Genomic DNA, 15,871 nt, shown 5'->3' with positions numbered 1-15,871 from the left:
AGGAAACAGGTCTGACCTTGATCTCAGGCAGGTTGAGGATTTCTGGGAAGACGGTTATTTGATTCGAGTGTGCTATGAGAGTGTGCAGCCGCTTACAGCTGGACACCGTGGAGGGGATCGTCTTTAGCTTGTTGCCACTTAAATTTAGCTCCTCCAGCAGTTCCAGTTTACTCAGCTTACTTTAAACAGGAGAAATACACATTCAAATATAAACCATTGGTTAATCACAATTAATGGTAAATTTATTTCCTTAAGACTTTAAGTACTAGTAACAAAAATGACAGCCGTTTGTGAGCTCAGTTAGCTGTGATAGATGGGAAACACACCTGGCTGGGAAGGAGAGCAGCTGGTTGTAGGCGATGTGAAGGATCCGCAGGTTCTGGTGTCCGACCAACAGAGCGCCGCAGTTCTCGTTCAGACTGTTCCCGGTCAGGTAGAGCTCCTGGAGAGTGCTGAGGCTCTCTTCTGATTGGCTGCTGGGGGGAATACTTTCCAAGGAGTTGGCTGACACGTTTAAGTATTTTAGGCTAGGAAGACAAAAAACAAAGTAAGAAAAACAGAACAAAGTTAGGAGTTAACCTAATCTGGGTCTGGTCTGCTACTTCTTCCACCTTCCACTGATATTTCACTGCAAACATGACATCATTTATTCAGATGCTACAAGAAAAGAGCAATTTAATACTTTGGTATGTGTGTGTATTTATTTAATTGACTCACAAAAATTTACAGCGTTTTTGTTTTCGCACCATTTTTCTTCTGACTGGAAGCGATATTAATATTTTGGAGTGACTCAGCAAGAGTCAAAACTCGAATCTGATACAGAATCTGTGGATGGAGCTAAACATTAGGGTGATGGTCAGGAGGCCATCTAACCTGAAAGACTCAGTGCTCATTGCCAAAGATTACCAAGTGGAAATATACAATAAAAACTGATCAGCAATTGGGAGATGTGAATACTATAATAGCAAAAATCTGCTATTAGGTATTCATAATTTTTTGACATACCAATGTTTAAAATAAACTTTGCATAAAACCTTATAGAGTTTTGAATAATTTATATTCTTTTTTTGTTGTTTTACTGTCTTTTGATTTATGCTTTTCTTTTTCTAATTTCATAACAGGAACTAACTAACTACTAACTATCAAAATCTGCTATGGTTCTGAATAAATTAGGACTTATCTTTGGATTTATATTATGTAGTATATGCTTTAATATTTTTATTTGTTACAGTATATTAAATTATTTAACTACTAATCAAAGTTATGACCAAGGTTTCTTGTACTAAGTACAAAATCCAGCAAAATAAAAGAACAGTTTAGAAAGAAACGCCAAACTAGTCCCAGAACGGACAGTGACAGATGTGTAAACGGCTGCCAGGTTTGATCATTTCCTTTTTATTTCCCTAAATGTGCTGCAGAAGATATAGTTAATCACAGAGGTAAACATCCTAGCAAGTGGAGGACTGATTTGAATATTCATTAAGCTGCATAGCGAAGGGTGGCAGTAATTTGAACTGCAGTAGATCTTACGTAACAGGCGTAATTAAGTCATTACTGGTGTCTATCACACACTGAGCAGTAATAAAATTTGATGCAGTAAAATGTGAATCTTGTCATGTTTTTAAACAGTCTTTGCTGAGGAGTAGCTCATAAACACTGAAAGCCTGTTAGGATCTCGCAGTCTGTGTGGCTTTTTACTACACAAAGGAAAGCAGGTAAAACAAACTGCGATAATCCTTTCACTTTCTGTTGCATTTTATGCTGCTATCAGTCCTGAATGCAGCTGCAGTTCACTGCATGTTTCGCAGTTCTCGACATGTCAAGAGATCAATTTCTTTTCAGAAGTCACTGCCATAACATCTCCGCGTTAGAGACAGCAAAGTGCATCAGGGCAACTCAACAGCTAATGGGTGTTAAGTGGTTTACAACATCGGAAATAAGGAAGCAAAAGATGCTCCAGTTATGGTTGGGAATGCTGCATTGATCTTGACCACATTTGCTCCAACAAATCTATATGGTGCTGCGTTACAGTAACCGTTCACAGAAACATCGCAGGGCTCAGACTGCCAGTAAGAAGTTGTAAAGCAGAGGAACCTGTGGATGAAGGATCATAATTCCATCATATAAATAGGGCAAACATTCTCTTTAAAAGGTCAGAAGACTAACTTTAAGGCCTTGTAAAAGAGACTCTCTGGAAGTTCGCTCAGCTTGTTATGCTGCAGGTCAAGGGCTTCCAGAGGAATATGGTCAAGTAGGTCAGGCACTCTCTGCAAACGATTGTTCCCAGTTAGCAGCTTCCTCAAACTTAAGCTGTTCAGCAACCTGTTGGAGACATTACAGAGAGAAATCAGCACAAATACATATCCAGCTGCAGACACCAAATGTTTATTCTCCTCTGAGCATCGTCACAGAATTTACAGCGAGGCATGTCAGTCAGGATTCTGCTTTTTCTAAGATAGAAAGGTCAACAATTGCAATTGTGATGCTCCATAAAGAATTTTGAAGCAAATACAGTGCCCTGCAAAATTTCTAACGCTTTGTCACATCTTAATTTATGACCTGTCTGCTGTGTCTTCATGATGCTGTTTCTTCTCTAATGTTCCCTGACAAAAATTTGAGGCTTTCACACAACATCTGCATTTATACTGATGTTCAACAACACAGAGGTGTACTTTATTAATTAGGTGACTATTGAAGGCATTCGTGGCACTGGGTTTTATTTTGCAAAGAGTTATCAGATTAAAATAAGATAAAATGCCACATGTTTGAGAATTTCATATGATGAAAAAAACTAACGAATCCCTGTTCATTCACTTTACTATTATGCACTATTTTATGCTGGTCTTTCACATATGCAGATGTCTGTGAATGTAACATGAAGTAAATGTGAACAAAGTCTCAGGGCATGAATACTTTGCAAGATACTGTGTTACACATTAACACACTATATTTATCCAAGTTAAATATACAAGGGGAAAAAAACAGGAATATATGCAATGTCACACCTGACATACATATGAATTCCAGTTGTGTGTCGAATGACATACAAAAACTAAATGAGTAAAATTGTGAAATGATTTGAGCAGTAAAAGTTAATTATTCCTGAGTTGAAGAAAAAAAAAGTTCAAACCTGGAAGGAAGTTCAAACAACAGGTTGTGCTGAAGGTCCAGCATCTCAATTTTTCGACAGTCACACACCCAGGCTGGAATGTATTCCAACAGGTTCCTGTCTCAACACACATGAAACAGAAAGACAAACACTCAGACTGAGCAAAGCTGATGTTTTGATTTATTCCACCTGTATTGTTTTGGGATTATCTGATTATCTGTCCCTTTTGCCAATACAACTTTAACCTCAACTATCTGGCAATTATTCAGCATTTCTGTGTTTCTGATACTGCAATAATTTTTTAACAGCAGAAAAACATGTCATCTCAATTCCCCCCTGAATTTATAAGGTGGAAAAAACATATATAAGCAATTCAACATCTTGCAAAGCAATGTAATAACAATAAATAATTTTTAGCTCAATGAATAAAATTAAAGTCAAAGCTGAAAGTGAAGCAACAGATTAAATAGTTTTTGTTTTAGTTGTCTTACTTTCATACTTAAGTTGGAAATAAATTGGAAGCTCATTTCTATCACTTAAAAGAAAACAAATGAAGCGGGGTATGTCATAATAATGAGTTTCAAAGTTCTAATTTTCACTTTTCATAATTATGAGCTGTAAAGTTGGTGGTTTTGTGTTATGGCAAGTTAAGTTTATTTGTAGAAACCAGATATTTACAGTGCATGTTGAAAACACACAAGGAGTACTGTACATTACACTGGCACAAGAAATGAAGGTAAAGAAAGTCAGAATGATGATACACTAAGTGAACATTGTGACCTTTACACATTTAATCCTTCCACACACTCAGTAAATAAAATATATAATTTTATGTCTCATAAGAATGAGGTCTTGCTTCTCTTTTTCTTTCAAGAGGCAAAAATGGGCTTTCATACATGTCACTTTTATTTTTAATACTTGTTTCTTTGTGAATCCCATTTACTTTGCACATTTAGCCCTACATGCTTATAGACATAAGCATGTAGGGCTCTATAATAACTGGAACAGAAATGTTTTCCATAAATAAAAGTTTACAAGACACCCTTCAAATGTTTTTCTAGTCAGAGAAACAATATCTTATAATCAAGCATAAGAATATGGATAATTTGGGGTGCATATTTATGATATTTGCTTTATGTATCAGTTTTGAGCTGTGCAAAAATGTTGAAAATATTAACCTGCTTGAAAAAAAACATACACAGTGGTTATTCCAAAGAGGCATAACCATTTATAATGCTTGTAATGTTGCTATGTACTGTAAGTATAATATGCTGTTCATGCCAATGGGCTACATGTATTTAGCAGAATAAATTATTGTGAAATTTAGAAAATGAGCAACAGTTACATAGTTTCATATTAAAGGCTGTTAAAGACAAACCCTATGAACTGCTAACATCCAATCATGATGAAACATTGTGTCGGGATCAGTTATTTTTATGTCTGGTCTTGTTCTAGTAAATCCAGATTTCAAAACACAAACAAATAAGACATTATTAACGTCTATGAACGTAGAAAAAGCATGTGAAACTTAATTAGTCAATTTTTAAAAAGTACTAAAAGCAAATACTAGTGCATCTGTAAAGAAGCCTGAGTAATATTTCAAAAGTCAGATTTTTTGGCGTGAAACTATAAATTCAAAATATTCAGTGAATATTGTCATCAACATAATTTTACCCACACATGCTGTGGCATTCTACATTAACTAAAAGCACAAGAAAATAATTTATTTTTATGGAATATAAGAAAATCTCTGTGACTCCCCATCCACCTCTTATTCCTGTGCAGAACTCACTGTGAAAGGTCCATGTGTGTGAGGTGGTTCGGGACAGGATAGATGTTGACTGTTGTGAGGCCTGCAGGAAGACAAAGGCACCGATCATCATCAGTGAAACATCTGCATCGTTTCTGTCTCTTGTGGGTTGGTAAATTGAATGCATCATCACAGCAAAAAGTCACACAGGGGAGTAATAATAGCAGCAAGTTGACGCTCCGTTTCACTCACGGTTGCTGCCGGCATGAAGCATGCGCAGTGAGAAACCGCTGAGTGTGAGTGTCCCCAGCTGGTTCCGCTGGCAGTGCAGAGTCTCCAGGTTGCAGACGGAGCTCAGGTCGAGCGAGTCCAAGCAATTATCGCGCAAGTCCAGCTGGGTTACGTGGCTCACTGGATCTGGAGTCTCACATTTAACACACCTGAGTCCATTCAACCTGCAAACAATAGAGCAAACTGGATGATGAAAGCAATAGGAAGCCTAAACATGTCTGCAGGAACACATTAGACAATTATTTGTAAAATAACACAACAACTTTGCAAAAAGGAGCTGAATAACAGCAGCAAATGAACCACAACACTGTAACTTCTGCAAAGCTATTTTGGTGGTCACAATGTTGTGACTTTATCAGTCTAGATAAACAGGTAGGAGAGTTTCAGGGTACATGACTGCCAGGTGATGCACTGTGATCAAGGCTCTAGGTCACATGTGTCAAACTCAAGGCTCGGGGGCCAAATCTGGCCCACCGTAGCTTTTAATGTGGCCTTTTAGACTCCAAATTACATCAACTAGTCCCTCCAGTTTTTCACAAATCTGCAAAATTCATACAAAATCAACAGATCCTCACTTTTTTTTTTCTTCAGATTTTTACTGCAAATTTTCCTTAAAATTGGCCAAAAACATTTAAGTGACTTCTGCCTCATCCTTAGTTGATGTTAACCTATAGTCCGTGATCGATATGGCAAGTAATAAAAAGATACATTTAGCATCATACATTAGTGAAAATATCATAAAAATTCCTTACAGAAATTTCTAAATTAGTGCCACAAAATGTGTGAATTTGATGGCAAAAAAAAAAAATCCTTGATGGACTGACCAGTGTGAAAAGATGTTCAATATTATTTAATTTTAAGAAATGCTTGTTGAATACTGACACAAAGAGCTATTTCTTTGATATTTTAACAGTTTAGTGGGTTTTATCAATACATTCTGGCACAACTGGCCCTTTAAGAACATTCAGATTTTTGTTACGGCCCAAAATGAAAAGGAGTTTGACACCCCTGCTCCAGGTAGATCACATAAGTCATACTCATAAACAATAACTTCTCTTTTATAAGAGCTGCAAGCCAACTAATCCATCACAGATGCACCTTTGTCCTTATAAATGCAGCCTGCTGGGGTCGAGCCACACCTCAAGTCCCAAGGTTAGGGGCTGGCGCTTGAGTACAGGTTGCTGGTTTAATCCCCAGAGCTGCAGGATATTCATTGAGAACAGCTTTCATATCCTTTATTACCTGCCTCAGAGGTCCTGGTGAGCAAAGTGCTTAGTGTCCTACTGTTTATGTGCAGAACAGCAGGATGCTGAATAGCAGCAATGAAAAAGAAAAAAAAAACATGACTGTGGTTGGCAGCTCCCAGGTGTGAATGTAGGCGTGAAATAGGGCAATGCAGTAAAAGGCATTTGTTCACAGCACATCTGGCATCTATAAATAAATATTAGTTAAAAAAGAGGCTTGGAGGAGTTGTGAGGAACACTGCAGCAGCTGAAATTCAGACTGGAGTTTGTGACAGAATGTTCCTTTTTCTATCCACAATTTGAAAAGGAAGTTAAAAAGAAGCAAAAACTACAACTATCTGAAGAAAACACAGAGATTCCCTCTGTTGACAGAGAAAAGAGGAAGGTAGAGAGCTACAGAAAACAACCTACCGCAGATCGATGTTCCTCAGGTGAATCATTCGAGCCAGAGTGGACAGCTCCAAGCTCTCCACTCTGTTCCCGGCCATGGCCAGCTTGTCCACTGCACACAGTTTCTCCAGGACCGTCGGGACGTGAGAGAAGTTGTTGAAGGAGAGACCCAAGCTGTTGAGCTGAGACAGATCACCAAGCTCTTCAGGTAGTGAGCTTAGGTGGTTCCCATCCAAACATAGAGTCTGCAGGCTAAGGAAGGGGGGGGGGGGAAGGATTGTTTGTTTATTAGCCTTTGGGGTAAATGGTTACTGAGCAACTTCCAATGCTGAGCAGATATAGTAGTCCATAATTTAACCAAATGTGTCATTCAATTCAGCTTAGTTTATTTATGTACATTTTTGGCAATAAGAACTATTATAAAAATATCCTCCTGTCAGGGTGGTTATACTTTACAAGCAGTTCCAAAAGTATATAACCCATAATAACAAACTTTAGACTAATTTTACCGGAACACAGTTTTATGTTAAATCGGTTTAAAAGCAGTGGAGTGGAGCAGAAGAGAGAGAGCGTTGATAACAAATCAGTGTTCAAGAGCCATAACTCTTGATTACGGAACAGCGATTACACTTTGAAACAAGATTTAAATCATTCCAAAGCCAGAAGAAATTTATAACATTTACAGATTTTGAAAAATGAAAGCTTGTCCCACATTAGCAAAGGCACTCATAGAAATCAGCTTTTGTGTAACTTTAATATTTAACATATGCTAATGCAGGAAAATACAGAGTTGTGATTGTAATTTGGATGCCAGAGCATAAACCCTGTAAATCATTACTGGTTAAATTCCAAAAAAAATATTTGATGAGTTTCCTCACTACATTTTATTAGTTTAATCAATATTTCCTTTGAGGTTAGGTGACTTTTTAATTATTGTAATTGAACAGAAGTACACTATTCAATGTGACTACCTGGTAACTGTGAAATATTCTTCTCATACACTATATATATATATATATATATATATATATATATATATATATATATATATATATATATATATATATATATATATATATATATATATATATATATATATATAAATCTAGAGAAGTGCCTGGGTAGGAGCATCAATGCATGCCACAGGTAAAGCGCAAAAAAAATATCTCATAATCATAACCATTTCAAATTATTTAGAATACGAAACCAACAAGAAAGAACTTTATTTTTACAAAACTCCACCTTTGTTACAAGGTACAACAAAAATGCCTTCTTCTTTATCAGGACAGTTTCTGGGGTAAAATTTCTACCCCAGAAAATGTTTGATTTTGAACTGTTCCCTGAAGGTGGAGTGGTGGGGGCTAAAGAGTAGCTCCAGAAAAATACTCTGGTTTCTGTCTCCTGCACTGGAAAAGTTGCTTATGATTGAATCTTTTTTTATAAAAAACATTTGTGTTTTCTCTCAGGCTGTGCAGCCTGTTGCTATTAAAACCGGATAAAATAGCTTATCCTATTTGCTGTACAGTATTTTTGTGCTACAACTAACCATGCAAATCATATGCTATGTTTTGTATATAATCTCTGTCTATGTCATATGTGCTGCAGATGTGTCTCTGACCTCTGCAGGTTGCCAATCTGAACAGGGACGGTGTGCAGATTGTTGCAGGAGAGGTTCAGCTCGGTCAGAGAGAGGATCTCACCAACACACTCAGGGAACACACCCAGACGGTTGTGAGATATGTTCAGACTCTTCAGCTGGGAAAACCTAAAGAGAAAGGGGAAAAATGCTTGTTTAGCCTTTAGAACATCTTTGTTATTGATTCATTTTCTATCTGTACTATGAGCTCTTTTGCAAAAATATCATACATATTTACTGGCAGAAAGAACAAATAACAAATGTGGTCCAAAAGCTTGACAGTGAGACTTATGATTTACTTTATGAGTCTCCACTGATGCTTTGTGAGAGATCTGTGCCTCTATCTGAGCTTTAGCACTAAACTATGCGACTAAGATTGTCTAAAAAGCTTTTAAAAAGTTGTTATAACAGGAAATTAATCAAAAATAACTCAGCTCAGATACTGTAAAATCTTGTTGTGATGAACAATAAACAGAGGCTCTGTACACTTGACAGTAGTTTTATGTTACTTTAGAACCAGCTAAAGAACTGATCATGTAAGCATCAAGAGCGCTTTAAGGTCAGACGTTTGCATGTTTAATGGGAAAGGAATTTTTTTACAGTAAAATCTAAATGTTCAAGTGTTGTTCTCAGCAAGTATCTCATCGAATTCTTATCAATGGCAATATCTACAAACAAAGGGCTGTTGAGTGATGCTGCAGGCATACGAGGATCTAAAATGGATAATAGTCATTAACTACAGCAGCTCTAATGAGACATCACTGAAGAGCGGAAATGAACAGCAGCTAAATTCCTGTCCTTGGTAATGGACGGCACGCAGATAAAAATATTTTCACATTTCTGTTGTAGACCAGAGGTAGTTTTACGCTCTATATTGGTTCACATACAAATGATAAGAAATATAAAAATAGTAATGCTATATGAGCTGAATGTGTAAGAAATAAATGACGTAGTGAAACAACTTGTCATTTTACACACAGTAAAATTAAAGATTATTTTTGTGATGGAACAAATTAAAGCTGTTTCTATAATTTTAACCAAGTAAACTGTTTTTTTATGATGATTATAATAATCGCTGGTTAATGGTGTGTTAAAACTGGGTTTCCAAATTGTGGTGGAAGTCAGCGATCTTTGGGCTGCCTTCAGTTGTTGAAACAATCATTTTCAAGGTCAATAAAATTTCTTAACTGTGACGTAAAGCAACCGAGCAGCAAAAGCCAAAAAGGTCAGTTGTTTGTGATGATGTTTGCTTCATCAGTGCAGCAGAAAAGTGTTAAAGAAATTCCCAAATAAACTAAAGGAGAGGACTACCTGGAACCTGGAACATGTGATCTCTATTTACTTCTAAAGTGGGAATATAGATGTGGGAATGGCTTCAAACTCCAATTTAACCATTTTCAGGTTCCAAGTGTGACAACCATTTGCAAATTGTAGCAACCAGGCTCCCGTCAGCAGCACAAGCTGATAAGAATGTATTTCTCTGTATTTTGTAGCAACATCTTACTAAATGAGATTGTACAATACAGACCATGAGAAAATAATCATCCAACAGGCAAATAAACCGCTTTTTGCTTGGCTATTGCTAAGTTATATGCAAGGCAGCCATATCAGATTTTAAAGGTCGATGAGAATCTCACTGTTAATTTTTCAAACTTAAACTTAAAAAGTAAAAGTAGAGAGCTTAGATACAGTACATTCTTCAACCAATCAACCTATCTAGCCTAGCTATGACAAGTAACTTATTTTCTTTCTTTTTCATTCATTGCAGCAACTACGCTGGATTCCCCAGCTGACAGATGTTAATGTCTAATCTTGAGAAAATGTGTGAATCTCCAGGTACCTGGGGAGGTTAAGCAGGCTTCCAGGTCCCTGCAGCCTCATGAAGTTGTGCCGCAGGTTGAGGTGGGTGAGATCTTGACAGTAAAACAGATATTCAGGCACCGTCTCCAGGCTATAGCAGGACAGGTCCACCACACTCACCGTCTGAGAAACCACCTGCTCACACACACACGCACACACACACCCCCACACACACGCAACAAGAGAGCTGGGAATAAGTGAAATACTTAAGCTAATGTCTGACGTGTCTTGTCATGTTCCAGCAACATATACTAATGCTCTGCTACTGTATTAGACAAAGGTCAAATTACAGGGTTCTTTACACTTTATTCTTCTCCACATAGCATCTGAAGAATCTATAAAATTGCAGAAAAATACTTGATATTTTTGTTACTTGCTAAAGTGATAATTAGTCTAAAACTTCTTTGGGCCTTTTTGATTCCTATTGGCTCTCTTAAGTGGATGCAAATCAGTCAAACCAACTTTATTTTGTAGTTCACTTTTCATATGTTCAATTGTAACATAAAGTCTTTTTGCAGAAACTAAATCTAGACTCAAATAATATTTTTCTAGAGCCACAAAAACCCTTGATGGTTGGAAAGCTCATCAAGTTTTGTGGATACAGTAAGTATGACTGCTTATTTTTTACTTTTGAAATAAAAAAAAAACATTATTTGAAAACATTGCAATGATGATATAAAGCAACAGAATATTTCTCACTTCAAAAATAAACTAAATTTAATTAAAATGTCAAATTCAAGACCCCTTCAGACCCTTAGACTTTTTAGGATCTTTACATAAAAATCCTGTTTCCATTGTAAATAAGCAAATTCTTTTAGGAGTCTTTATAAAGAGATCAAAGAGCCACATGTTGCTCTTGTTGCAGAAACCCTGAGTTAGGGAAATAAAAGAGAATTAAAGCAGGATAATCATCATATGTGTGATTGGTCCGAGTTTTGTTTGAACAAGAGAGAAGCAAATACATTCGGTCTACACAAATAAAACTAAAGCTCTCACGCATGATCTGTTTCCCAGGCTAAGAGAAGGACGTCCTTAATCTGGAGCAAAGACAACATGATAAATGTTAGTCACTGAATAATCTGTTACACAGCTAGTGCTACCTCGTGAATGTCATTTTTACATCAAGGCATGATAAATCACAATCTAAAGGGTGAAAGATAAGTGACTCGTGATATTTTGCCTTGTGTGAAATATTGACTGTCATGGCGCTAAAGACTTTGATTATTATTTCTCTTTGGTTTTAGGGTTCTGCGCCGTAGTGGGTTTATTTTGTGTAGTAGATTTTGGTGATCATTTTAGCGTCTTCATCCTGCTCAGTTGTTTGTTGTACTTTCTTTGCTTATTCATTTCCACAAATCATTTCCACTCAGCGCCTCAGTTCAGACTCCCCACATCAGATTCCCCTGGTCCCTGTCACTTACATCACCTCCCCTGTTTTAACACCCCTGGTTTTCTGAAAGGCATCGTCTCTGATCTTGTTTTGTTTCTTTTATTTTCTAGCATTTTTCTTAGTTTTTTGTTACTTTTTTTAAAACAGGGACAATATGCACAAGATATTAATAAAATATGCTTTGAACCAGGTTTATCTTAATCTAGTTTCCATCTTTAATAAAATAGTCTAATATCATAAACCACACGTTGAAAGTCTCCATATACCCAATATACAATCACTGTACAAATTCATGCAGTCAATGCAGACACTGTTGATTTTCAATCAGCCATTTCCTGACATTACAAGAAAAGTCCTTCAGGTCGGAGGAAAATTTAAGACTTTCCAGTAGTTTGTTACTTTCTGTAATGCCTGTGAATGAGAAGGCTGTCTTTGCAAAGGCTAAGCTACATTGCCATTGTAAAGCCAGGTTGGAAATTAAAAAGTAAATAAATACAGTACTTATATAATTTCCTTGTAGAAGGAAAAACAATAAGAAGTTACGTATAACTTTAGTTTACAGATTTAAAACCATGAACTCAAAATTAATTTAAAATAGTTGATGAAAAGGAACCTGATACATGATGCCCAGAATAAAAAAATATTATAATATATGTATTAAAAAACACAACAAAAAACAAATGTATTTCTTGGAGTATCTTATACATACAGCTCTGGAAAAAAATTAAGAGTCCACTGCGCTAAGCCTCACTGAAAACTTCCTGCTTATCCCACCAAATTTTGACGTCTGAACTCTTCCTGAGTTAAAACATTAGTATTGTTGTTAATGAGTGAATATAAACTTGTTTTCTTTGTCTTATTTGAGGTCTGAAAGTACTGCATCTTTTTGTTATTTTGACCATTTCTCATTTTCTGCAAATAAATACTAAATTGTTGCTTGGGATTTCAGAGACATGTTGTTAGTAGTTCATAGAATAAAAGAACAATGTTCATTTTACTCAAACATTTACCTACAGAGAGTAAAATCAGAGAAACTGATCATTTTAAGGTGTTTCTTAATTTTTTTCAGAGCTGTATACGGCTTAAGGAAGAGTGAAAAAGTAACAAGCCAGCTGGAAATTAAACCTATATGTCAAATTCTACATTTTCAATACTTTGTTACCTGCTTTTTACTCATCCTTGCATTCTCAGTGATCCTCCTGGGAGATCATTGTGAAGATACAAATGCACACACTGATTTTCTCTCTCTCTCTCATGCACATATACACTGACTTAATAGTTTAGACGATTTATGCAGTGTTGCATAAAAACTGTCCACAAAGCTTCATCAGTCATGATCTGTAGCTACAAAAACCCTTTGGTCTACATGTCTGCCTAACTACAGTGCACTAAAAGGCCTTTTCAAAGCAAATACTCCATACCACAGGAGTCAGAGAGAAGTTGTGGATTTACCATGAATCTGTATCTAATTGCGTATTTTTTATGACTTCCTATCCCTGATCTCCTTCTTTTGCAAACTGCTTCCTGGCTCTGGCTCAGCTCAGATTCTCGCATCATTCAGCTCCAGAAAGGAGCTGTAACAACATCACCCAGTAATTATTATATTATGCGCAACGCAAACCGAGCAGAGCAGAACTTCAAGAAGAGAAACAGCTGCAAGCAGCTGACATCATTCTCTGAAAAACAGAGCAAGATCCAAATACAGAAATATATTGATGCTAAAGTAGCATTTGCTAATCCACAGTGACTCACAAGATAAAATGCTCTCCTGCTGAGACGTTGGACGAAAACAAAAACAGATGTGTCCACAAACTGAGGTAAGTACAATCTAAGTAGACACGTGGGCCTGAATTAATAAACATCTCATTTGTGAAGCCAGTGAGACGTCTAGGAGCCACCTCAACCAGAACGGGGCGACATCATATTTCTGATGAATGCACAAACCCAGCAGGAAACAAACATCCGCTGCTGAAAGAAAACAATTTCAGGAATATTGGGCTACGCATGCACATACCGCCACAAGCTCTGTGTTCCTTGCTTACTTTTGATGCCTGCCGGTGCCATCGCTGGTAGTCGGCGAGTGTGTCAAAATTGACAAAGTAAGTTTGTGCCTGCGATCCGGCGGAGCTGAACATCAGACAGTGCTGCCTCCGCTTCACCTCCTCAACCTCGACACAGTGAAAATAGAGAGAAAGTCACACATTAAGACACTTTATTTCCATTAAGTTAGCAAGATTATGATCAGGTTTATGTTAAAAATCTCAAACTTTACATATGATTACAGTTCTTACAGAACAGAGAGGCTGAGTTCAGACATTACCAATATTAGCTGGATCACAGAAAATATTGAGTAGTTCTTTAATATTGCTTATTATAGTGCTTCACACACAATGAACAGTTAAAACAACCAATCAAGCTGCCAGTCTGACTGATTTTAAGCCATTCCCACTGCCTACTTTCCTGAGACACTAAGATTTGTGTTCAGTTTTATAGATTCTGATGGTTTCAAGTCAATGCTGACTGAAGTTATACAGCAGAAGTTTAATGATCCAACTTGTCTTTGGTTACACACAATCTGCTGAGGGATAATGTGAGAGCAAATCACCATAAAAAAAAAATTAAACTCTTGGCACATCATAAGTTAGACCATTTGTTTATCTACATCTATCATGAGTAAAATTCAATTAGATCAATGAAGCCTGTTTGTGCAACCAGATGGCAAATCAAATGATCAGTGAAGAGAAACGTCATTTACACCAAGGCAAAGGCTCAATGTTCGTCTATAATAATAAAAAGCTGATATATATATATTGGAGGGGAAACTGCAGACCCACACTGAGGAAACTGTCAGGAAGTAGAAGGAGAGATTTGATGATCTTCTGAATCAAATCAGCATCTTCCTCCTCCATGGAAGAGGCAGAACTGGAGAAACTGGGGTCAGGAGTATTTAAGATGCTGAAAACTCTCAACATGTTTGGTGCCATCATGTTTGACAACACCTGTGGAGTGGCAGACTGTCATGATGGTCCCAATTTTTAAGAAAATGAAATGAAAAAGGTTTTCAAGCTATGTGGGATCATATTTCTCAACTTCCTTGGGAAAGTTGATTTCAGGTTGTTGAAAAGGATCCAAGAGGAATCATGTAGCTTCTGTTCTGGCCATGGAACAGTGGACCTGACCTTTACCCTTCTGGAGTTGCTGAACCAGTCATGTGGCTTCGGTATCCAGTCTATGTAGTTTTGTGGATCTTGAAAATGCGGTGACAGAGATGCATGGTCAAATAATCAAGAGGTTTTTTTTCTAATGTGAGTTGGAGCACTGCATAAGTTAGCAGCCAATCCTGTTTTTATTAACACATGATCTTCAGATCATGTGTATTGTGTTTTTTCAAGGCACATAGTGTCATTATAAAGCCCAATCATTTAGCTATGTTACCATTTTTTGTTCTAAAAATAATGTCTAACATGACTCAAAGGAGGTCTGATGTCATTTGATGCCTTGAAATTGGGTCCCTGTCTCTTTAAGAAGCTCCTGTTCTTTCTGTTTACAATCGTTGGACTGAGATAAGTCTGTATTTTTCATATCAAAGCATTTGATTAAGCTTACAACATGTTAATGTTTTTACTTGGTCCAAACATGTAAGTGTAGATTTGGTTGTAGCCTCTATCCTGTGGAGAGTAAGATGTCAATGCAAATTCAGATCATAAAACCCATGAACTCTCACCTTTCCGCCCACCAGGGGCAGAATATGCATCTTCCCCGCCAGACTGTCTTTCACAGAGGCCACTATTAAACACGTGCCGCACAGAATAACCTGCCGCTCTGCCCACTTGTGCAGCTGCGTCTTGCCTTTTCGGACGCTGAACACACCCTTCAACAAGGTCCGCTCCTGCTGGTCTGCATTCACTGGCCTCTCTGGAAGGAAAAAAACCCACACAAAGGTTAATATGGGCCTACAGGCATTTATCTAACACACAAGACCCCCTAATTCTTAGAATCAATTCAGTTTAAGAAAAACAGAAACAGCTAATTACTGACACGTGTTCAGGCTCTACAGAGATTAGATGCTTCCAGAAAATGAAGTCATACAGAAAGTCATGGATCAGTCATGATCTGTCTGATATCACCTGTTTATTAGACGTCGCACTGTTCCAGGAAATATTACACCACTACTTAGGATAGAAACGGCTTCTTTACCTTA

General features: G+C 37.1%; 1 protein-coding gene across 1 annotated transcript in view; it reads right to left on the bottom strand.

Annotated features, from left to right (window-relative positions):
- phlpp2 (PH domain and leucine rich repeat protein phosphatase 2) overlaps positions 1–15,871 on the bottom strand; it is a 41,135-nt gene that overhangs the window by 8,420 nt on the left and 16,844 nt on the right. The window contains exons 4-14 of the mRNA XM_023332141.1: positions 15,395–15,585; positions 13,713–13,838; positions 10,261–10,415; positions 8,403–8,549; positions 6,806–7,036; positions 5,112–5,314; positions 4,902–4,962; positions 3,131–3,226; positions 2,167–2,322; positions 327–527; positions 17–179 (exon numbers count right to left, since the gene is read on the bottom strand). Coding sequence (XP_023187909.1) covers positions 17–179; positions 327–527; positions 2,167–2,322; positions 3,131–3,226; positions 4,902–4,962; positions 5,112–5,314; positions 6,806–7,036; positions 8,403–8,549; positions 10,261–10,415; positions 13,713–13,838; positions 15,395–15,585 — 1,730 coding nt within the window. The remainder of the gene's footprint in view (positions 1–16; positions 180–326; positions 528–2,166; positions 2,323–3,130; positions 3,227–4,901; positions 4,963–5,111; positions 5,315–6,805; positions 7,037–8,402; positions 8,550–10,260; positions 10,416–13,712; positions 13,839–15,394; positions 15,586–15,871) is intronic.

Source organism: Xiphophorus maculatus, chromosome 4 (assembly GCF_002775205.1).
Source record: "Xiphophorus maculatus strain JP 163 A chromosome 4, X_maculatus-5.0-male, whole genome shotgun sequence".
Taxonomy (NCBI): domain Eukaryota; kingdom Metazoa; phylum Chordata; class Actinopteri; order Cyprinodontiformes; family Poeciliidae; genus Xiphophorus; species Xiphophorus maculatus.
Note: the sequence above shows the minus strand (reverse complement) of the source record. Positions and strands in the feature narration are given on the sequence as shown.